The 24,810-nt window shown below is 40.3% G+C and overlaps 1 protein-coding gene across 2 annotated transcripts in view; it reads right to left on the reverse strand.

Annotated features, from left to right (window-relative positions):
• FGD5 (FYVE, RhoGEF and PH domain containing 5) overlaps positions 1 to 24,810 on the reverse strand; it is a 78,267-nt gene that overhangs the window by 28,871 nt on the left and 24,586 nt on the right. For both annotated transcript variants that reach the window (XR_009275281.1, XM_058813150.1), the window contains exons 4-10: positions 22,694 to 22,752; positions 22,553 to 22,583; positions 11,228 to 11,379; positions 9,303 to 9,459; positions 8,366 to 8,453; positions 5,722 to 5,772; positions 4,128 to 4,186 (exon numbers count right to left, since the gene is read on the reverse strand). Coding sequence is in view for 1 of the 2 variants with exons in the window: in XM_058813150.1 (XP_058669133.1) it covers positions 4,128 to 4,186; positions 5,722 to 5,772; positions 8,366 to 8,453; positions 9,303 to 9,459; positions 11,228 to 11,379; positions 22,553 to 22,583; positions 22,694 to 22,752 (597 nt within the window). In the remaining variant the exon portion in view is untranslated. The remainder of the gene's footprint in view (positions 1 to 4,127; positions 4,187 to 5,721; positions 5,773 to 8,365; positions 8,454 to 9,302; positions 9,460 to 11,227; positions 11,380 to 22,552; positions 22,584 to 22,693; positions 22,753 to 24,810) is intronic.

Genomic DNA, 24,810 nt, shown 5'->3' on the forward strand with positions numbered 1-24,810 from the left:
CTGGGAGAGAAAAACAGCATTTAGAAGGCTGCATGGAGACTGTTTTTATACAAGTGGGCAAATTTCCCCTCACCCCTCCTCACCGTTTTATTTCTTTAGAACTGGTATTACAGGATTAGATTTCAGAGAGAGCTGAGACCGAAGATTTACACCCAGAAAGTCTTCTTCCTGCCTTATGGATTTTACAGAATCTCATCACCTGCATTCACACCTGCTGTGACCTTCTACCATTCTTTTACCTGTGATTCCCCAGTGTACCTTCCAGAGGAACTGCTAACTTCATATGGTATTTATACATTGGCTTCTTTGCTGACTTTCTGGCTCTATGAACTAATAAAATAGGGACAAAGTACAGTATCTGCTCTTGAAGGCCTTTGCATAAGAGCCACGACACCAATAATTCAAAGCATGCTTTGATACTTTCAGACTGTTGCTAGGTTTACCTGAAGATTTACATTCTGTGATAACAGATTAATGCCTTTGCAATAGGGGATGTAGAGGGTACACTAGGGAGCAGGCAATGAAGCTGCATTTCTGTTTGGATGCTCTGCAAAAACCAGGAAGTTTATGATTCAACTCTGATACTATTAACTATTTACCTGGCCTTAAGGCACAGTCAGTCAGTGGGCACTGGCACCAGGCACGAACTTATCCATGAAGATGGTAAATAAGATTAACCTAGATAAGTCTTTGCTCCCATAAAGAAAATCAGATGAATGTAAGAAGGAAGAAGGGATGACTGTACCTTTGCGATATTGCTAGTCTTTTCAAATCTCCTTCCATTTAGCAGATGAGGCTGTTCAAATAGAGGCTTGTGCATAGGATTCAGCTGCGGTTTTTATCTGATCAGAACAGTAGAATAAGCTACCCAGGAGAAGTGAGTCCTCACTGGAATATGCCTAAAAATTAGGAGTCTCCTATCTAAGTCTCCTAGACTATAGAGCCACGTATCCCGTATCTTCAGTTATACACCCAGATAAACTACAGACTAAGGACCATACTTGATACAGCTTTGTGACCTGACAGCCTTTTAGAACAGTTTTCTGCTTCAACAGGCAATGTTTTCCTTTGCTCCATTGACTGGCATTAATATACCCCTGGGATTAGTGAGACTTGATTAGATCATACACTGTATCTACCTGATAAAAATCAGTCATGTCTACAGGATCAGCTAACTGAGAAAGTTATCAAAGATACCAGAAGGAGCATATCCGAGTTAACATGATGATATGTCAAGGCTAATTTACCCTGGATTTCAGCTAACACAATTAACATACCTATCAAGGCTTGCTTTTTGAATAAGCCTGAAATCTCCCTATCTTACCACGCTAGTGAAATATTGCCCTTGTTTAGCATGATACTTAACTCTTAATCAGTAACTGGGTGTCAAATACGTGGAAATACCTACAAGCCTACAAGGCTTGACCAGCACAGGGCCTCACTGTGCCCATGCAACATAATTGACAGTTGACACATTTTCAAGAATTTGAGATGTCAAGTATCTCTTTTGCAATGCAGGAAGCAACAAATGGATTTTTTCAGGTCACTTCTAAAATACTATAGGCAAATAAAATAGAATCAACATATAAAGCAATAGCACAAGAAATATCAGGGATCATGGGACAGCTAACTTTTGCAAAAGGTATTTGCAAAGGACTTTCCTGTCACTGAAGGGTATTTTAGCCTGGCAATACCTGTCCAATTGACAGCTTCCACAAGGAAAACCTGTTTTTCATCTGCAGAAAAAGCAGTGTTCTCCTGTGAGCACACTCATGCCAGTGCTACTTCTACTCATCTGGGTTTCTACCAGAGAAGTTGCAGCAGCCCAGCTTCTCTCAGGACTGCTGGCAGAGGAGCCTCTTGAAATGCTGATGTTTGCAATATGGACACATGTTCACCAGGAAACAGAGAAGTATTGAACTCATTTCCTGAAGGAAGTCAAACACACATCACATGTGAAGGATAGTGGTTTATCTGGGAATGTGGACAGCTGAGGCGGGGCATAGTTTCCTGTCAGTTCCCCAAAATTCTGAGTTTATATAGCTTTTTTCATTGGTCTTAAAGCTATCACTATTCTTCTTTTTAAGATCCTTCACAATCCTACAATTAAGGAATAAAAGCAAAGCTCTATAGTACTGCAAAAGTGGGTGTCAGAAATACTGCTGTGGCCATTTTAGCAGTGAACTGCAGCTTCCATAATTTTAACATGATGTCTATGCAGCAGGAACACCTCCCCAAGGAATTCACCAGCTGTTAATAGCAACAGTGATTTATAGCTGTTAGCATCTCAGGGCCTCTAACAGATTGTAGACATTCAGAGAGCAGTACAAACCCTGCTTAGTTCATCTCCTGGAATTACAGATAGACATAGACTCTGTGGTGATGGTGTGCCTTGTACTTCTTTTTGTACATCTGTAACTTGAAAGTAATATTTTCGTATATGGTGAAAATGCTGTAGAGAAGGTTATGGTCATAATTTGCTTGAAAATCCTGAGTTAATAGTCCCCAGGAAAGACTGCTAGAGTCTTATTATCATAAAACAACGAAAAAAAGCTAATAATGGGTCACTGATATTCTATAGAAAATGTAGATCCTAATTCAGTGCTCCTATGAGATTTTTGGAGTGTTGTTTGATGAGCTGGTACACAGGAACAGAAATCATCTTCCTTCCAGGTATACGCCAAGTCTAAATTATTTCCTAAAAATTCAGCCAGGTACATGACAATTTATTAATGCTCTAGAAAAGTGGCATTGTTCAGTTTCTTCTGTAATTAGAGTAATTATTTGCTTTTATATTTTCTTTTTTTTTAAACTGAGAGAAAGAAAAGAAGTTCTGGTTGTGGCTTTTGTGTCTAGGATGTTAATTCAGGAGGACAACCTCTGATTTAGCAGAAAATTGAACTCTGTTTCTCATGAACTTGTGTTTTCACAAAACCCTCCACATTCACACAAAATGGAAAGAAGAAAATTTTGTTTCATCTCTTCCATAACAAAGTTTTGAAAAATAGTAGATGTGCTCTGATGATACAATAAAAAATAAGTGTAAAAATATATCTGAAATTTTTGAATGGAATTATTCCACAACAGACATTATTTATAGCAATTATTATACAGTCTGTGACATGTGTACGACTCAGATGATACAATGACATTAGTAGAGACAACATGATTTCATGGCAATGCAACACAAATTTGATTTTGGCCACTTACATATACTTCTGACTTCAGAAAAGTATTTCTATAAATATCCGATATACCTGAGTGAAATCTAAGGAAGCAGAGGTGCCAGGAATATGTGACCTTGATTTGTTTGAACTGAGCTCTTAAGAGTTCTGAACCTCTAACACAGATATCCCTAAAGCTCTGAGATTTTTCTGGAAGGTTTGCATGCGCTCTCAGGTTTTGGATGAAATATTTATTTTGGTACAAAGACTGCTCTAATAATGGGAAAATATGATTATAAATTCTTCCCCTGAGGAGAAGGAAAATCAGAATCAAACCAGTTGAATCAAACCACTTTGCTCAGAAGACTGTAGTTTCAGAGTCTAGTTTACAGAGGGGTCAGATTACATTCCTTATTATGATAAAACTCTAGGCTTGTTAGACATCCTCCCTGCAACCTACATCTGTTCTTTCATCTTCATAACTGATTAGTGTGTTCTTCCCTAAAAATCTGAGTGCATTCATTTTTTCAGCCTTAAAAGCCTACCTGAAAAGAAGCTCTTACTGAGAAGATTGATATTTCACTCCTTTCTTTCATCTACATCATCTTAATGTGATGCCTTTTCACTTTGTATTTTGAATTTCATGTTCTGATGCCTGAATGATTATTAACAACCCTCTCATTGCTCAGAAAATGAAATAATAAAGAAGTGAGTTGAAACCTAAGAGGGAAAAAACCTCCTCTGTGCTATTTGCTATAGTATCTTACATCTTGCACAACTGCATTAAAGGGCACAGACCAACTCCACATCTGCAGTACTGTAAACCAGATCTGTATAAGCCCTTGAGTCTCACCTTGGAGGAGGCTTCAGAATCTAGCAGACATATGTATTCACTTGAACAGGTGTGTAAAAACCTCACTATTGATCAGGGGAGCATGTCATGTGGGTCATGGTAGGACTCACCGCTTGGAGCATGCTGTCATTGGCTTGGTCTGTGATTTCAGAAACAATGAATAAGGCAGCTGAGGGATGAAGGAAAAAAAAAACCATGCATCACACAAAAGAGTAGAAAAATAACTCAAATCCCTCCTGATTGCAAGGGCATCCTTTGTCTTCTCTGCCATTTTCACAATGCAACAGCCTAGCAACTCTGACATGGCATGGGGTGCTGTCTCCCCTTCCTCCCTTCATCATTTTCTTGTGTGAAACAGCATCATGCTTGTGCTGATCCAGAGAGCTTATGAGGTCCCTTTTAAGCATCAAGGATGGCACAAAGTCTTTTTTGTAATGTTTTCTAGTTGCAGATTCTTGTCGATGTCTTGTTATATAGAGAGATGAATGTAAACCAACTTTAGCCACCAAAGCTGGTTTACACCAAGCCACCAAGCATGGCAGTCTAAACTGTAACTCTTACTGTCGAGAGAGAGGACATGTCATTCCTTCCTGATAGAAATGTGTGTGAAGTGGCGACACAAATTAATTCCTGGATTCTCCACTGGCAAATAACCTGGGCTGGGACATGTTTGCTGGCATTGAAAGCAGTGGCATAACACGGCTCAGGTCCCTATTTCACATCCCTTCACCTGTGGCACAGGGCTTTCTATAAATTTCTGGTCATAACTTGGGAGCATGCTGGCTAGGAATGTCACAAGCATCTCCTAACCAAAACGAGATAGGCAATTGTGGTCAGAGGGCTTGAACATCTGCCCCGCTAGTGTTTAAATTACTGGTATAGCTGTTGTGCTACCGTCAGTGACTAGGGACCTAAATCTTGCATGAGTCTCTGCTCTTGGGCAGAATAAACTGACTTTCAGTCAACCACTGACTTTATTGCTATGAGTTGGTTTGAATTTATAATCAGTGTAAGAGGGCTGAATTGATTTCATTAATACAATGTTACTGCTGCTTACTCCAGTCTGGAAAATACTCCTACAGACATCACAACTAAACCTTGCTGTGATTTTAGTGGGAGTAAGAGACTTCTGCTTTATCTATCTCATGTGTTGGAAAGGATGGTGTTAGCAGTAGATTTTGCAGAACTGCTTTTTATGCAACATCTTTCAACTTTATGTAACATTAAGGAATCCAGAATACACATATGCAATTCAAATCTCCTTGGTTTCTCTCAAGTTCACAGAGTATAGCAGGCATACCATTGCTAATGGTACACAATCAGGCAGGGGGAACCATCCAAATGGATTTTACAATGACCAGGCCAAACATTTACAAAGTCAAAGAGGACTAAGATTTCCTTGGTGACCAGGGCAAAACTACAGTGTCTGCACTATGCCTGTATAGATGTTTTCTTCTTCCATAAGTTCCATCATGCCAAAACTATAGGAAGCCCATATGTTTCAATTAAAAATAAAATGATACCATTCTTGTCCTAAATAATTTGTCTAAATTATTAATCCATTCTTACAGATTTTACATCTAACCTATTAGCGCAAAATCTTGAAAAGAATCATCTTATATATACTACCAGTATAGAAATATTGCACCTCTTTGGAAGCAATGTTAGCAAAACAGAAGTTTTCTTCTACCAATTTCATTTTACCTTGTGTGGCTTCATACTCGGTAGAATCAGGACAAAGATTATTCAAGTAATCTGTAGTAAATGATCAAATAAACACAGACATACAACAATCAGAATTCAGATCACATAATTTGTGGTGTTGTTAGCTAAAACATTAAATCCTAATCACAAAATCAGACACTGGTTGGGGCTGGAAGGGACATTAAGTATCATCTTGTTCTAATCCCTCTGCCTTGGGCAGGAACACCTTCCAGCAGACCAGGTTACCCCAAGCCCCATCCAACCTGGGCTTTGAATGCTTCCAGGAATTGGGCATCCACAGTGGTGTCCCACAGCACTTTATTCCCAAATCATTAATTGTATACACAGCCTCTGTCTGAAGCAAAATTCATCTTTGATGGCATTTTACTTAGAGAATCAATGCAAAGAGCATTGATACAGATTTGGGCTCACATATGGCAGGTACAAATAAACTGTCAAAAATGTTTCTCAAGAGAATTGCTGAGTAGCACCACTTTACAAATAACTCTTTTTTAAATTAAGTTTGATTTCCCATCTGAATGAATGCGGTTGGCTGTACTTGCACTTAGACTAAATGAATCATATGCTTTTTATGGGCACAGGAAGGAGACACTAGTTCTGTACAAGCAGGGTTTAACTAATTACTACCAAACTCAATCATAATCTGAAAATAGGTTCTGTAAGATAGATACAATAGTGCTTAGTGTGACAGCAATTATATTTGCATTATATACAAACCTTTAACCAGTGTTATTTTGGACTACTTTTCTTGGACCACCTGCTTATTCTGTGTCTGGGTCTTTATGCTTTTAAAGACTGTAGTATGTAAGTGCTACAGTTTAAAGACTCTAGCCTAGAAATACTTCCTTCTTATCTTGCTGATTAGTCCAGATTCCTAAATTCTGCATTGAAGAACTAGACTTCTGTGCTGAGAATGGTGCTGGGCATGGATGTCTGTTCCCTTGAATGTCTTATCCCTACACATTTCTCTTTCTAGTGCTGTGTCTTCCCTGGCATCTTGAACTTCACCTGGCTTTTACCTGCAGTCTGGAAAGCATCTGCCTGTACTCAGGCAGGCAGAAGGGGTTGTGTGATGTCATCAGTCAATATTTATTGTTCCTTTTCACCACTGCAAGCTCTGTTCTCAGCTGTGGACTGAGTGGACAAATCCTTTCAGTTGTGGTGCCAGAAGTGGTAACCAATACCCTCATAAATACCCCTCCTTATCTGGTAGAATCAGCCAGTTATCACACAAGTGCACCTGAGAATCTGAAGGACTGCACTGCTCCAGACTTCTGTCCTAGCAGTCAAAGAGGGGCTTGGTTTCTTGAGGTGAAGGACTAAAGCAGTAAACCTATTTTCTGTAGTATCTTAATCCAGTAGACTTCATCTCAGTACACACAAAAGCTTTCATTTTCCCAGTTAGTGTCAGTACATGGGACAAGGAGGAACTCAAGTTGTTTCAAGCATAAATAGAATCCAGTCACTGGAGTTTCACTGAAGCCCTTCAGGTTTCTCACAAAATATCATGCTGCATGTTTGCAATTTATCTTGTGGACCACGGAAATGGGAAAACAGAGAATAGAAGGGCTATTTTAAAGTTTTCATATGGTCACTTTGTTCTGCTGCTTTTATAGAAGCCCCTTCTAGTACACTGTGCCCTTCATTGGCTGTATGGACAGGGTTTATGGCTTCCTTTTTACTGTCCCATGGGTAACTAAAACTGATCTTGCATCCTTGTGCACCCACAAATATGCATACTTCCAAAATATTTCTCTATCTGTATGTCTATGGAACCTTGTTCTTTTGTGTTCTGACTAAATTACGTGACAACAGTGAGTTTCATTGTTACATTTCACCATTTCCTTCCCTAGCCAGTTCTAAACTTCGCAATTCTTTTTAGTGGCCACATTCTGCTTCAGAAAGCCTACTCTTCTCACAGACTCAGACTTGGTAGATTTGGGGTGGCTTGCAGAGAAGGAACATAACCCCCCTTGGAGAGACTCAGGTAGCAGTTATACATATGGCTCTGAATGTAAAGGGAAGGTATAACTGTAAATGTAAAATCTGTAAGTTAAAGCTGTACTGTTAATGCAAATTTGTGTCTCTTCCTCCTATAAGGCAGCAAAATTGGACTGTTTTTTTGACTATCACTAGCTTTCGGTACACTGTGCATAGGACTTATGATGTAGTACTGGGTACAAATGTTTTGTTGATAAGAAGATGGTGCTTGCCACTTTCATAGAGGATTAAGTGCAGACTATCCTTGCCAAAGTCACCTGTCTTCTAGTGTCTCTGATAACTACCCTCAACATAATAAGAAATTAAACCTCTTTGTTGGTAGTGAGGCTGAACTCTGCCTCTCCTTATTCACAGAAGGAAAAAGCCAAGAAGTAATGGCTAAAAGCATCTGACTATGCTTTTTTTGTGACTTTTCAACATGGCTGTCTTGTAGAAGTGCCTGCATCTCCCCAGGCTGCCTGACACTTCCTGAATCCTGAACAAAGCACATTGAAGTTCCCAGGAAATCCCATACTGCTTTGGCCCTATTTTAGCTGTTATGGCATCAATATGTAGCACACTGGAGGCACAGAACGTCAGGGCAGTGTTTCTACTGGGTTCTTTTCAGAGTGATTTTACTGACCTGTGAGCATCACACGATACTGGAAGACACGGTGTACCACTTTCAGAAGCTGGTGTTTCACACTGTAAGGGCTGTCACTGGAGCTTTGCTGTCCTCAGTGGAAGGGAAGAAACACTGACATCAGGCGGAATGCGAGCTCAGCAGCACATTGTCATCTTAGTTCTAAACTTAGTTATTAACTCTTTTGGTGCTTGTTATGGTTTATTTAGGGGGAATGTTGGTAGTGTTTGTTTATTCGGTGTCTTTAGCAGCAGATCCTTACCCAGAAGCTTGGGGTAGTTGAAGCGTTGTTGGTTATGGCTTTGGAATGGGATTGGTTGTGGTGGTTGGTCTTGTTATGGGGGGGGTGTAATGGAGCTGTTGGTGGATGAGGAGACGGTGAATAGTGGTGGTTTGTTGTCAGTTCGGTCAGATTTTAGTGGGGTGGCAGTATTGTATTCAGAGGGGGTGGGATTGCTTTTGATTGGAGGGTGGGGGCTGTTGTTGACTTTGTTTGTGGTGTTGGAACTTGTGCGGGGGTTATCTCGGGGGGCAATTCGAGCTGTTTAGAGGTAAGGTCAGGAAGTAGTTTAGCTAAAAATGCCGGCTTTGGGAGTTGGAGAGGACACATCCTCAAAGAGCTTGATAAGTTAATAAGTGACTGAGAAACCACTACAGTATGTTTCAGCAAAATATGTACTCATGGATCTGTAGATTCACCAACACAAATTCTGTATGCACACACAGGAGTGTGTGGGCAACAGAGACAGAAACAAACACATCACACACAAGTGAACTTTTCATTTCAGTTTTAGCACCAGGTCTGTGAAAAAAGACTATTCTTCCATTCTACCCTATGTGTGAACACTGGTGGAGTTACCGAAAAAAATAAATCCTCAAGTAATCCCCATGGCAAAGCCATGCATTTAGTGCATGTAAAAAAACACGTGAGCCTCACCTCAAACTCCTGAATCATGGTAGCCAGTTGGGAATATTTAAGGCACATTTGATCTAGCAAAGCCAAATTCCTGTCAAACTGCATAATGTATGCTGAGTGGTGATGCAGCCTTGATTTTCTGGAGAGAAAAACATCAGCAACTTTCTGGTGTTCATCCCTAAGTTCACAGAAAGAAAAGAAGCAGCAAATAAATAAATAAAAGTAGAGAAGTAGAGCCATACCTCTTGCTTATTGTATTAGATGCACAGTGGCTCTATACACTGTGCACTTAAAGCCTAGGCTGAACAGCAGGAAAGGAGGAGTCCTTCAGGACAGATTGACAACACCACAGGCTGCTGTAGCATGGGCACCATGGGGGCTGGTCCTTTGGCTGTGCCTCTGCCATAGCATCACTGTGAGGCTCATTTCAGGACACGGCTCCTTCTCCTGTAAATAGACCTTCCAATTGCTGCAGTGCTTTGAGTACTATTTGTGGGGGAGAATATAGCATTTGTTGTAATATTAGATCTTCAGCTCTCCTTCACTGTCTGTTTCTCAGCACTGCCTCACTGTCATCTGTCTCAGTATTCAGGTGCACCATGTTGAAATATTTATAAAGCATAGATAAGGAGAGAGCAGAACAAAACCTGAGTTCACAAAAGAGGAAGGAATCATACTTAATAGAGGAACTTGAGTTCCAGAGCAACAGAGTGTCTTGAGCAGTGCAGGCACAGGGAAGGGCTTACTGGAAGCTTCAGGTGTGGTAATCACCTGGGAACCTATTTGAGTGCAGGCGTATAACGTATATATATCTGTTGTGCTGGCAGCATTTGCAATACAGTTTTCTTTTATCCCCAGTGCCACAGAGTAGTTCTGGACAGAACACTGAGGGTATTTATGGTTGCATTCTTTTTGTCTTAGGGAACTAGCAGCAGAGTAGGGTTGTGGCTTTTTTAGTACCCAAGACATCTGAGATCCCAGAAACACTGTGTCTGTTTGTGTTCTAAGTGTATAAACCATAAATCATCAGTGACACTTTTTAAGTCTTTCTCTCAACAGTCCCTTGGTGGGCACAAACCAAAATACAGTTCCCTTTAGCCTCTCCTTTCCTTCTTGTGTGCTTTGATTGGGAAGAGTAGGGCTGCAAGGAGACTTGCGCCCTACATTTAGGATTGTTACTGAAGAATTCTACTAGTTCTTAACTGATTTCCTTAATTGCTCAGTAGCTGTACAGAAATAGGATCATCCATTCTCAGTGACCAATGCCTCCTGGAGTTTGGCAAGTTGGAGGTGTGGGGTTTCATTCAATAGAAGCTGGCAGCCTGGCTTAAGTCAGGGGCCTCCTCAGCTGAATGAATTTTGCAGCATTGTCTGTCCTATTAATGGTCTTACTCTCTCATGGAAAGACTTTTCCCTGTAAAGGATGTTTGATGGAGTCCATTAACAGGCTGCCAGAGTCCATTTGGCTTGGAAGCCTAGGGTAGCAGATCCCTGCCTTGGTGCTGGGAGCAAGGGGCTGTCCCTAACTGAGACCTACACAACTGCTATGTAGATTTCTGTAAGCAGATGATCCTTAGGATCAGTTCTGATGTAAGTTGTTCCTGCTTTCCACAGCATGAGCCTGTGACCTTCAGGCCATAGGTGTGAAGACACTTGGTGATGACTGAGAAGTGGCAGGAGATAATGCATATGAAGCTGGCTGTTCTCACACTGACTGACAGGGCCATTTCAAAGTCATCGGCTGTTCACTACACACATATTTCAGTATTTGATTTCTTAGCCTGACTGCTTCTACATTTACTTCCTTTCTGTCTGTATGCAAAATCTGCCAAAGTGGTTCAGATTGTATTCTTTTCATTTCTGCTGGGATGGTGAAGGGATGAATTCACCCACCCACTATGGGGAGGGTATGTTAAGGCCATCAAACTATGCCATTCTGTACTTGCCATTTAAGGACTCGCTCTTCCAGTTCTTCCAGGATGTCTTGGTGTAATTCATAAATTTCAGGGAGTTCACTTAAACCTTGCTTGAGTTTAACTTCCTCTTGTTCATTTTCATCATCATCTCCGAGCACTTTCAAGATACCTTCATAGAAATCCTGTGAACAACAGCATTGAAATGAGGCAAACAGACTTAAAATATCCTTTCTGAAATTATTATTACAATTTCTTGACTCCTAAACTATGCTTTCTAAGAATTAAAAGCTATGCTATCAACAGCAATAGTGTTCAGTATGGCAAGGAGATAATAGAATATGTTTTCTTTTATTCATTAGTTCATACACTGTTTCAGCTGAATTCCACAATGCTATCAACCTAAAATGGAATGTTTCACCAGATCAAGCCATATGACCCTTATGTATACAACGCTTTGGTATCTTTTTATTTCTTTTCCCCCTTGCTTTCCTGAGTCTGGTTTGCCTCATTTTTACAGTGTTTCTTAACCCGAAACATAATTTTTAAAAATGAAGGGTGAGATTCTTACCTTGTTGGATCCAACATCTTGACATGAAAAACATTAACAACTCCATGCCTTGTGCTAGAAATTGCACTAGCTATACTTCTGAACTTAAATTTAAAAGTATGGAACAAATAATTTTTCCTATGAAACCTGAGTCCTTTCTTCCTCATCTAAGAAATGGTTTTCATCATGAAGTGGTTTATAAATTATGTAGGCATAGGGGCAATTTCCTCTATATTAAAATATAGCCCACTCCAGTACATAATAGGGCACCTATTTCAGAGCGCATAGCAAAATACTTTCCCAGGTTTGAGTTGCCAAGAAAAGAATTTTTGTTCCCTGGACTTTTAGGGACAATCTTATGAACTTCCCTGGGCCATACTGGGATTTATCATGGCATTTCTCATGACACTGGCTTCTGTCTAGTTAATTTTTAAAAAAGTAGATAGAGTTATTAAGGAGGAGTCTAAAAAGAACAAACTTGCACAAAACTTGCGAATGTCCAGGTATGAGCAACACATCAGAGTATGCTTCACTGTGAATCTGTATTTTACGTTGGATTGTCCACTTTGGACTGATTAAATCAAGGTTGCTGTACTGATTTTGGCATGGTGAGATGTGGTTGGTATGACTGTGATCCTGCTGAAAGGTTCTGCTCTTACACAATAGGAAAGAGTCTAGTCAAAGACCTTCAAAACTCCTCTCATGGATAGGAACTGATTCCAGGCAATAGCAGGTTTTAGTTTCCTCAGATTAATTCCTGGTTTTTCTGTTGTTACTGTCAACTGCAACGTCCACACTGGCTCTCTGTGAACTGGGATGACTGGATTATCTGATTGATAATAGCCAAGAGTCACACATAGACAATGTTGGGGTTTTTTAGCAACTGTAACAGCTGAAACATTTGTTTTCTGGAAAGCCACTAGAACTAGGTAAAAAAAAGATCATGATGACAGTTTTCTTTTTGATTAACTATATCCTGGATAAAAAAATATCATAAAGATTTCTGAAAAAGTATTACTATGTTTCCTAATTATCTGGGTCTAATTTCTGCAACATGTCCTGCCCCAGTACCATAAATAATCCCAATGTTGTGCTATTAAATTTCCAATTTTTTCTGATGTGAGTTAGCCTATCTAAGTTCTTGTTTCAGCCAGTATACAATTCAAAAGTTTTTCAAGCAACTAAACCAATCAATCTGTCTTCTGGATGCTTTTACTAACTCAAAGGAATCTGCAACTTTTCAAAATCCTCAGTCATCATAATTAATCCAGATCAGGGAAAGGGAAAGAATCTAAAGGGTTTTCTCGGCTTATTGTGCCTAGACAAGTGAATAGCTTGTAGCTCACTAGTGATGTGCTTAAGTAATCCATTGCATTACAAAGATGTCATCTTTTCCAAATTAACATCAAACAGCTCTGTATCTGTCCACTTTCCACCACAACAAGCAACAGGATTAACACTCCTTTCCCACAGCATCTCACTAGATTTAATTAGTTTTTAATTGTCTGTCCCCTTGATTATAATGAATTCTCAGACAAATAATTAAATTCCAGTCGCCTGGATAGCCAGCCTTCTAATGATTAACAAAAACCCTGCAGCATAACAGTAATCACTATAAACATCCATTATAAATAATTATGTCACTGTTGAAAATGCTGAGTGTCTGTGAGGCCATTAATCAAATGCAAAGTGCTTTTCCAATCTCACTAACTGTAATCAGTCATGGCACCTGAAGGCCTCCAAGTCTCTCACAAAAGCCCAATGTCTAAGTACAGGAGGTAGTAAACACTGAGTCTATATAATTCCCTGATGGATCAAAACTTTCTTAAGACAGCTTCATGAATAGAAATTGTTTGGTTCAGGGCTCTGGTGTGATAGCTACAAAGCTCGATCTCATCCAGGGTTGGATGAGCCTACAGATCTCGCACAGTCTTATGCCTGTACTTGCATGTGCATGGAAAGCATAACCCAAGCTGCCTAGGTGACACAGAAGGTTAGCAAGCCAGCTATGAAAATACATTTCTGAAACATAAATCTTTTTATTACATTTTGGGGATCCATAAGTAAGCCCTTTATAGCCATCAAATGGCCATATCCTTAACATTCCTGATATAAACCCTACAAATAATGAAGTGAAACAAAGAGGATCGAACCCCACAGCCACAAAGGTTGTTGGCTTGGTTATTTTTCCTTTTGTTTGTGAACATCGCTAATACACACAAGTTATGTCTTTTCCCTCCAGAAATGCCTCTGAAGAATTCTGTTCTCTGCTGTAAATGGGGACTGTAGTCTGGAGTTTGTTATGAGAGTATGAGACCAGGAGGAATGCAGGGTTTCAACAGTATCTTATGGTTTATGTGGAGCCCTGCCTAACTGACATATGATTGGCTCTTGGAAAAGAATCTGACACCCTCTTTGAGGTGATGAGCCTCCCCGCAGGACGCTGGGGTATGAGACGCTTTACTGATGCTGGGAGTGCTGGCTGACACTAACAGGAAACAGTTAGGGTGTGTGAAGTTTTGGGAAAAAAAAAAAAAAAAAAGTATGTGGATCTAGGCTACAGAAAAGTAGCCCAATTTACCTAGGATTAGCAACCTTGATACTTTTGTAGCAGGTAGTTATTTCTAGATACTCTTACAAAGAAGTCAGCAATGCCAGCAACCAGAGGTTTTTGGTAGAGCATTATCAAGAAAGTTCTGTACAGGATTCAACATCTATATGAAATGTGATATTCTAATAAAAGAGCAAGAGGTGTAGTTAATTGGACAAGAGTTAATTCTGGGTTTAGCTTCCAGGATTCTGTGAACAGATGCAGAAACAGTGAGTTTGTGTATCATTTCTCTCCAACAATAGGGGTGAATGTGTGAATCCACCTGCAAACTTCAACTGTGCAATCCTGTATATATGTTAGCCTTTATTAGCAAAATGAGTGAAATTAGAACATTTAACCTTGCAGGACCCTAGTGAAAGGAAGGAAAATCTCTTGTCAGACTTATGACTTATCAGGCAAGTAGGTTACCCTGGAGAAAAAAATTGCCTCTCTGTACATGTTTACATACATACATATATGCTATGCTGGGTGACTCCTTTTCTTCGACTTCTACTTCAAAAAAACTTGGAGTGCAGTAATTCATTCTGGATTCAGAATGTCTGTTTGTTTTTTTCTGTATATAGCAGAACAGGCCAAATTAGATCATTTCATCCACTAGAGATGGATGAATTCCTGGGAACTGAGGACTACTACAGTCAGTCTAATAGAGGTAGTCAGAAAATGATAGGACTGAAGTTATTTTCTACCTTTACTGTAAAAAGCTAATGGTTCTGCCATCTGCAGTGTGTTGAAAGCAACTATGAATATTAGAAAGCTGAGTACACTAAAGAAGGGAAAGTTGGGATTTTGACTCACAGGTGTAGCTAAACAGACAACACTATTTGAAAGAAGACCTTTTAGAATTGTCCAAGAAATGCTGATCAGTTGCTAGATTTACTTGGGTTTCTTATTTTTCATCTTCTAAAGCACTAGCATAGACAATTCTAATCTAGTCATAATGAAAATCCTAGTCCTTGCATATTGACCACAATTGCAGGAGAACAGAATGGAGAAGGGAGTACATCACCATTAATATTGTCTTTGCCAATAGTAATTTCTAGTCCTATGGTCTGACCAGAAGTTCCTCTGCAGGTGAGGACTGAGGTTCCTTCTCACTGGCTCACAGCATTGTGTTTCTAGCATCAGGCCTGCATTTGAGCTAGAAACTGTGACGTTCCAGTAGAAAATTATGATTATAGAGCAAAGCCACTCTTTAATAGGCCAAGAGAAATATCTGAAGCAAATAGCATTTCTGTGAACAAAAAGTGCGCATTGTACTAGAAGGAACAGATTGCTAGATTGTGGTTGAATTAGAAAAACTCTGAATGCCTGCAGTCTAAGGATTACGGGTGACCTTGATTCCAGGTCTTGAAAACAAAGTTGATTTGCTCTTTATTACATCGTCTCATTGGGAGGAACAAAGGTCGTACAAAGCAGAACAGACCTGAACTGCTTCCCGAATTTTGAATTAGCTTCACATTGTTGTTAACAAGGTAAAGGAATCTTAACTCAAAAGGATGCAATGCAATGCTCTGAAGACGTTAATCATCTGCTGTTCTTGCCAGAGAAAAACTATGTAAATCCACATGAAGCAGAGGTCTGACCCCTACAGCTGTAATGGCTGAATCAGCTTTTCTGCATATATCTCTAGACTGTATTAAAGAAAAGGGAATGGTCTGATGGGTGAATAAATTCCCCTGGGATATTTCTACAATTTTTAAAATTAGATGTGTGAGTTTCCATTAGGGAATAACACTGGGGAAAAAAAAAAAAAAAAGGAGCTAGTGTACAGAGCAGATGCATTAGTGGAAAACTGCAGCTATTTTTCTGCCTTTGCCTTCATACGGGGATACCAGCACTTCAGCTACAGAAATCATGTCTACACACAGCGTGTTTTTACCTTCTTCACACCACAACACCCACCTGGCATCCAGACTTTTATGCTTTTCAGCAAAATACACACATACATCAACATACATGCATACAAAATAATTTTACATGTATATCTAGAATTGCAATTGCTTCCGTAGTCAAGCTGGTGTTTTAATGGACCAATACTAATGGGAAGTCATCATATTTGACACTTTGTAACACAGCTAGGGAAGACAACAGAAAATCTTGTTGCAGCCCAAATTATGTAAATAAAGTCTACGCTAATTGCATAAAATGGGGCAGGATTTTACAATCACTCTCATTTCTAGAATGAAGGTGGATTTAATAGATTCTGCATATTGCAGAATCCAAAGCTCCTTTGGACATCTATGCATTATACCTGAGGGGAGGGTGAAGAGTACAAAGGGGGAAAAGACAGCCTCCATAATAAAGCCAAGTACAGACATGAGGTGCTGTACAGTACCCTATGAACCGAGTCTGACTCATGGAGATTCTTGGAGGTTCTGCATCACAGTTAGCAGCCCCTCTCCGAATGATGAAAGTGGCACTCCTGAATTAAAGAGTGGCACATCATCTATAGCAGACTGAATGACCCCTGATCTGTATGGAGCAGCGATCTCACATTTCTCACTACTAGACTCAGCAGAAACAATGCCAGATGAACAACAGAAAATGCTATCTCAGCAGCCACAATTAGTCCCTTATCCTGCCATACAGGGTACAATCTAGGTCAGGAACCTTGACCTCAGCACACATTCACATGCAGCCAAATAGACATATTCATCCAAAACATAGCAAATGAATTTCAGAACCAGCAGACTGTACAGTATACACTGAGGATACTGTATCAGTGCAGCTTTTTACCAGGGAATTGTCCTGATCCAGATGTGCTGGTGTGGCTTCCTTCTCCTTTTAAGAGATACACAGGTTATCTGAAAGCTATTTTGGCTCAGCATTTCCACTGCGGAAGCTCCCCGGCCAATACATAGTTATTTTCCCACTGCTGATGAACACAAAAATGAATAAATATATGAGAACAAAAATCAGCCTAGTGTAAGTGAGGACAGGCTATTCTTTTGTAACAGTGTGTCCTTAGGCTGTTACAACAGCTTCAGAGAGCCTAACAGCAAACTAGCTCTTTGCTTAGGCAGCACGTTACATTCACTAAAACGTTTTATTAGGAAAGTAATGACTTGATTGGTTAAGCAGAAGTTTGAACATCATCCAAGAAATTCACAGTTGTAAAAAAGGCTCAGCAAATCATTCACTGGAAGTGTAAATAATTAGAAAGATGGAATGGGATAATGAGATAGATGGAATTCTGTTTTTTCTAACACCTAGCAGTGGTTCCTAAATTAGGCAGTTAATTTTTGGTTTTGAGAATGTGCCACATATAAGAATTCTGAAAATAGAGTTTAATCAATGAGTTTTAACTCTTAAGTTAGAGGCTTGAGCACTACGATTATTTTGTTCTTTTTTACGTCCTAAGATCTATTTTGCAGTCATGAACACTGAGATGTCCAGTGCAGGGTTGAATTCCAAACTGCTCTGAAGGCTGGAGAACCCGCACATATCGATCTTTATCATATTCATAGTTATATCTCCAAATGCTTAGGAAGCATAAATCTGGCTGTCTTTGTTTCTAACAATTGTGGAAAATACAAACCAGGAAACAGGGTCAATTTTCTTTTTCAAAGGAGATGTTGGGGCTGATGTCTTTTCAGTGCAGAGCTGTCCTTAATTCAGTTAATATCTTGGAGGGAAGTAATAACTTCAAAGGGGTTTCTGCACACACAGAGATTTTATGTACAAAAGCCAAAGGCAAAATAAACATGAACATGGTCCACTATTAAAAATGAAAGGCAAAATAAATGTGATCATGGTACACTATCAAGGAAATGCTTGGTCCCATACAGACTGGGATTCTGAAGCAATCTAAGTCACCCTAAGTTTCATTTGTGTACATCTTGTAAAGCCATTTGAAACAGACCAGCTGAGGGGAAGCAAATAAACCATCTTGGTGATGTGTGAAATTTTAGACTGAGAAAGCCATCTGCAGCATTTTGTTCAGGAGCGAGTACTAAGAAAAAGATGTCAAGTGCAGCCTGCACTGCTGGGGAAGCATAATAGGAGACAGAATGATAAAGCTTGAAGATTAAGTGATCCTGAAGGAGATTCAAAGACTAATCGACTTTGGAAAAACTGTGAGTACCAAGAGGTCATCAACTTGGACTAGAGGCCCCTGCCAGTTCCACCTGCTCAGGCCAGAATGGGTCCTGAACTTACTGCTCCAGAGAACTGTATTACCTTTGAGTAGGGCAAGTAACAGCTAACCTTTTAAATTATTATCACTACTTCCACACCAACGGATACCAAGTTTGTGAGCTAACACAATGTTTCCAGTCTTTCAGTTCAATAGCAGAGTGGGTGTATGGAAATGTCATCATTTTGGCAATCATTCAGTTTATTAAAGTCTCCACTGAAAGGCCAAACAGAATCTGTTATGCTGAATGAACAGCAGCACTAGCCAAGCCTGGAAATGAGATGGGAAATTGCTCTTGCTGCAGGCTTAAGAAAAGCCTTTTTTTTCTTTCTGAAAGTAGCTAGGGTGTGGTTTAGTTCTTTGCCTTTCTTACCAAGATGTGGATTTACATGAGAAGATGAAACTTGAGACATGATGCTAAGTTTCTAGAAACTGTTTTCTTGAGAAAGTTGGTGATGGGAAACAGAAATGCATGCCAGGGTTGAGGAATGTTGTCAAGGAAGGTCCTAACTGGCCATGAATGTTGTGTTGTACCTTGAGATCAGTTTGGTGACTGTGGGCACTCTTGGTTGCTTCTGAAATCTGCCAGTGGAACTTGTGTCAATAGCAAGTGCACAGGAAAGCATGATTTTTTGCTGATGTGATTATTCTTAAAACTATTCAAATACGGAAAAAGGAACAATAATTAGAATTATTGTTACAGCAGTATTGAAAATATTGCTTGGTTAGGTAATAACCAATATTACCCCTACATTCTAAGGGATTTGCATGTTGTAATATTGGTAATAGTTTCTCTAAATATTCTGAACAATACACTGGGCAGCAGGTGAATACAAAGATTCAACATTAGTTGGGACAGAAAAAGTGACAGTGTTTTCTAGATTGAACGTGTTTGCAAACGTTTGGAGAAACCTGCAGATTATTTCTGAATGCCACTGCAGTAGGTAGGTATCATAGAGATGTCAGCTTATACCAGTAGAGACAGGATACGCCAGGGTGACAGACAATCAATGAAACTCAGAAACATACCCTTTGAGCCTTTTCCCATGAAGATTTTTGACTTTTTCTAAACCAAAGACTGCCTGAACTAGCAGACAAGTGTGAAAACAGGCTGCCCGTTTCTCTCTTCTCTCTCATTCTCTGACACAGGTTCCATTCATACATCCTCACTAGTTAGAAAGCCAACTCATAAAAACAATTACATCTTATCTGAGAAACTCGCTTGTTGGCTCTGCTGAAAAAATGCCTCCTGTAATCCTGAAAGGAGTGTATGGGTCAAGACACATATGAACTTTTCCTTTATATAAGGAAATAATTAATCAAAATTGCGATTTTGCCCTTCTTAAACTTCATACGGCTGGTGACTGCTCATCTGTCTGATGGGTCCTTCCAGTTCTCAAATTGATGAGGTTTTATTAAACTTTCTAACCCAGGGAATTGGGACAGGGAATGTCACAGTGCATGGTTATAGTAATTCTGACATTTCACAACCAATAAGTGGATTAACTTTGCCCACCAGTGCATTCATTCAAGGGTTTGCTTTGGTCCATTTCTCACTTTCATTTGACATATTAACTTCTCTCTTTTTTTTTCTCTTTCTCTTCTCCTTAATTTCTTTCATAACTAGGGAAAAATGAGAACATGCTAAATATTCGTAAGATCCCTTTAATCCAGTGAATTGGGCAGGCAGGGAAACAAATTTCACTACACAGGGATTTACCAGAGGAAGCAGAAAAGGGAAGGGATGGGGAATAGTCCTGAAGTATTTTTTTCCTGCCTCATAGCATAGGCAAGGCAGCCTGACAGTAACATGGTGCTATAGCAGCCATGAGGGTGTGCAGCCATTTATACTGTGTGTAAAGGCACGGAAAGGCATTTCAAGTTCGGATATATTTATTGAAAAGTTTTCTGGCATTAGTAAGTCACTTTTATCTCCTAGAGGTGTATGGAAAATGCCAGGATGTAATGCAAATGAGAGGCCTCTCCTAGACACCTCCACTAAATACTCTCACTCTACTGCCTATGTGCTTTCCACAATGCTGCTCTCCAGCCTCTTGTTCCCTAGTCTATATATACAGCCAGGGTTGCCCTGTCCCAGGCACAAAATCTGGCACTTGTCCTTGTCAAACTTCATGTGGTTGATGATGACCCACCTATCTAACTTGTCAAGGCCTGTCTACAAGGCCTTTCTGCCCTTGAGGGAATCGACAGCTCCTCCCAATTCAGTGACATTGTCACACTTAGTATCCTTTGAGTTCCAACCTCATTACTTTTGTCCCCATCAGAGTTCCTGTTCCACTGCTAGTGCTTGAGATGTCCTCCAAGGACAACGTGGGGTTACTTTTTCCCTTCTCAGGAAATTTCTTTCCAAGCAGCAGTGGAAATAGCAGCAGCATGCTTTGTGTAGCGGCTATTATTCCTTACTACCTTTCAACTAACAGCCAAGAAAGATACTGACAGCAAGGCCATCTAAGCTCTGTACCAGTCTTTAGGGAAGCAGAGGAAGATCTGTTAAAGGGACACAGAGTATTCCAGGACAAAGTTACCAGTCAGTTTATGCCATGCAAGAATTCTCTATCAGGGACTAAAATTGATTATTTCTGGGTGTTCTCTCACATGTTTCTGACACCACAATCTGTATTTTCACCATGGTGATTAGCTGTGTGTCTTGGCTAACCCAAAATGTTTTGGTATTCTATACCTGAGACCAAAGTTGTTACTCTCTTATTAAGACTCCATGGCCAACCAGAAGCAGAACCAGAAGTTGCCTGTCTTTTTCATGTTCACATTGCCCAAGCAGAGCTCTTTTGCCTCTTGGCTCTGCTCTTTTCCCTTTTGTTCTTGCAGGGCAAGATAGCTGAGGCAGTGCAGGTAGAGGCTTTGGCTTGTTTTTGTTTCCCTCTGGCCTTAGAAGAGAGTTGCTTCAGGGTAGCAACCTGAGAGGCTGCATTTCAAAATGAAAAACTTTCCGAGTGAATTTTGCAACATCTGCCCGCAGCGCAAGGCCGGCACTGGTTGGGGTTGAGCCACTGCTCTTTCTGTGCTTGAGAGTCCGTTTTCTCCCTAGCCCACATCAGAACAGGGACCTGAGAGAGCAGCACAGCATCAGCAGCAGTGGCTTGGAGGACGCAGTGCTGATGCTGGTTGGCTGCCGCCAGCCTAGGGACATGCAGAGAGGCTGGCACTGCAGATTCACCGAATTCTTCAGTTCCCAAACTCCAGATGCCCGAGGGTGCCGGCCACCTTTGTCAATGGAGCTGTTGCTGCTGGAGAGATGAGGCGGGGAGGGCTGCTGCCACCTTTATCTCCCCACATGCAGTTGCGGAAGGCGCCGTCTTAGGGCTTTGTCTGACATTTTCCTTTTGTCTCCGACACGCTCTGGGCTGCAGGGGGCGTCGTCTTGGGAGAGGGGTTACTCTGCCCTTCGGAGTTAATGTTTGTTTCCGGTAGCCCGTGAGAGCTCAACAACTTTGTAACTAGTGAGGATTACTGTTATTTTTTGTCTGTTGCTGTTTCTTTTTTATAGAATGCTATTTTTTCACTTATATCTACTCCTGTTCCTTTCTCCTTATTGGTGGAAAGGGATTTGTTAAATCAGTGGAGAGGTAACTAATTTTAGAGTATCTGCCTCTTATATTGTCTTAAACCAAAACACTGTGACACAGTGTGGATACCCAGAGCACACTGGCTATTACCAATACTGCATTATTAGAAAACAAGAAGCTTAAATGCAAGCAGAGTGAGTCCATTGAAACCAAATCCCCATGCTTCATAGCTCTAATCCCATCTGTCTCACTGTGAAGGGAGAGTGTCCACCCCTGTTTATCACCATCTCCTTCTCTGCACTAGGGTTATTATGCACCTTACACCAGTCTCAGCCTCAAGAAACCCCAACTGTTGGCCAAGGCTTTTCCCTCTAGATGACAAATAATAGATTAGAATGGTTCACAGTAAGCCATTCCTCCTCAAATTCACTTAAATCCCTTCAGTGCTTTTATGTCTTTTAAATTGCAGCTAAATAAAAGGGTATCTAGGTTTCAGTGATTAAAATTATTTACTTACCATACGTAACAACTGGAGCATTTCCACATATCTGGGGAGAGAGACAAACTTTTATTAACTGCCATCAAATGAATATGGAAGGGTGGTCTACATAGCTTTAAATTTAGAAGCGCAACAGGTAGATTATAAAAACAAACTCACACTTTTTCTGAAGACATTAGTTCCTGGGCAATGAGGTAAGCTCTGGACTGGCCATCTTTCTGTCAACAGAAGAAGTCAGAAGCAATTAAGAGATTTCTCATTCTACAAAGTAAAGCAGCGTTAGAGAGCACTTTAAACTGACATATTTCTATAGTAAAAATAGTGACCAGACTTTATTCTTTGTTGTTCAGTGTCTGGTATCCTGGACTTTTGAAGACAGGCCATTTTCCTCAATTCAAATACTAGTAATACAGTACAAAGTAATAGCTGCTAATACAGATGGCAAGTTTGAAAAATGTCTTGTTATTGAAGGAGGAGTGAAATTTTCTGTGGATTTTTACAGGTCCAAAATTTGTCAAAGAAGCAGAAAGTGCTTAACTTTGAACAGGCTAGCTTCACAGCTGTTGAGGATATACCATCTGGAAAAGGGAGTTCTTTATCAAAATGGACATATTCCAAACTGTTCTGACTGCTGTCAGTGAGACCTGTGGAAGCAAACAGGATAAAGGGCTTTATTGTGTACTAAAAAAAGTGTCTAAACTAAATGGCAATAAATATCTCCAGAATTAGTTCAGTACTTCACCAGACAACATTGTTTGAAATCTCAGAGGCATCTATTTAACTGGTTGGCATCTTGGAAGAAACAGATAACTGTGAAAGAAGCAAACTGTATGGCTCTGAGGTGCAAGTGGCTAATAGTATTTTGCTCCTAATTCACGATTCATCCTTATGGTAAGAGATGGCTAAAGCATAGAAATATGTACTGAAAGGAATGTACAGGAAAAAGTTTGAGTTTTTCAGCAGTGATGAAGTAAGGAGCAAAAACAGTGGTCTAGTAGTTGCAAAGAAATGCAGCCCTCAGTGACTAAAAGTGGACTCACAGGAAATGAGTGCAGTATCAAGTCTTAGTGACATTGCTTGCCAGACCAAGTAGGCTGATAAGAGACTCAGTGAAGCAGAAAGTCAAGGGTCCCTACATGGCTGCCATGGCCTCCATCGGCTAAGCAAAGGCTTGGAGAAAGGCCCAGAGGGCAGCTACTGAAGAGGGAGCTGGGAGACAGCTATACCACAGGACTAGGCACATGACTGGCTGCAGGGAGTAAAGATTTTAAAATGCTGGTAGCTTTTCAGTCTTATAATAATCACTTGGACTTTGTTTCAGAGAGTGAATAGTTGAGGGACCTGCACCCACTCAATCCCCTGTTTGCAGAAATCTGTCTACAAACACTGTTGTGTATCTCAGAGTTAATTTCCTGGTTAAACAAACAGCAATTAAATAACCCAAGACAGGCAATGCATAGAGACACTTTCAGACTTGTTCTGGACAGACCACGTGACACTGAAGTCCCTGAATTTTGCCTGTGACATATTAATCATAAAGATTGATGGCACTCTGGTGACAGTGCCAGTCATTCCCCTTTAAACATAGTGCCAGTTCTCAGTTATGCTGACCCAGCTGTTTGTACAACCTTTATCAGAACCAGACTGGTATACTTAAAAAACTGAACTAAACAGATCCAGCTTAAAAAAAATGGTGGGGCTGGAGGCAAAACTGCCTCCATAGGGCTAGGATGGAGTTGTTTGGCCTAAGAGCTGCACAAGTAGATCACAGAACAATTTTCTAAATCAGAAGCATTGTGCAAGTCACTTCTCTGGAGTACTCTTTTGTACTGCATTTCAAAGCAGGGCAACTCGTGAAAACATGGAAGCAGAAGCTCCATCGCTGTGTGTGCCACTAACTTGCCATGCTAACATGGATAGATTTCATCTCCTCATTCATTTCACTATGTGTGTGTTGTACTTCAGAGTGTATTGCAGCTTGATTGTGTTCTGGTGTATTGTAGCTTGATTGTACTCAGACAAGAGCACTACTGCCACAATCAGAGGCTCATAGCAGTTTTATAAGCTTCACTATCTGGGTGACTTTATAATGCCCCATTTGTAATTGTTATGCACTATGTAGCAGTTTACAGTAGTGCTAATGGTAAGTAAACTGAGGCATTATGAGAACAATTCACTTTTTCAGTTTAGCTCTGCGAACCAGTGAGAGTGAAGGAAAAGTAGTCCATATCTGTCTTCCAGATCCATCCTTGAAGAGCTAGATTGCAGCTGTCCTG

This window comes from Ammospiza caudacuta, chromosome 12, assembly GCF_027887145.1.
Source record: "Ammospiza caudacuta isolate bAmmCau1 chromosome 12, bAmmCau1.pri, whole genome shotgun sequence".
Taxonomy (NCBI): domain Eukaryota; kingdom Metazoa; phylum Chordata; class Aves; order Passeriformes; family Passerellidae; genus Ammospiza; species Ammospiza caudacuta.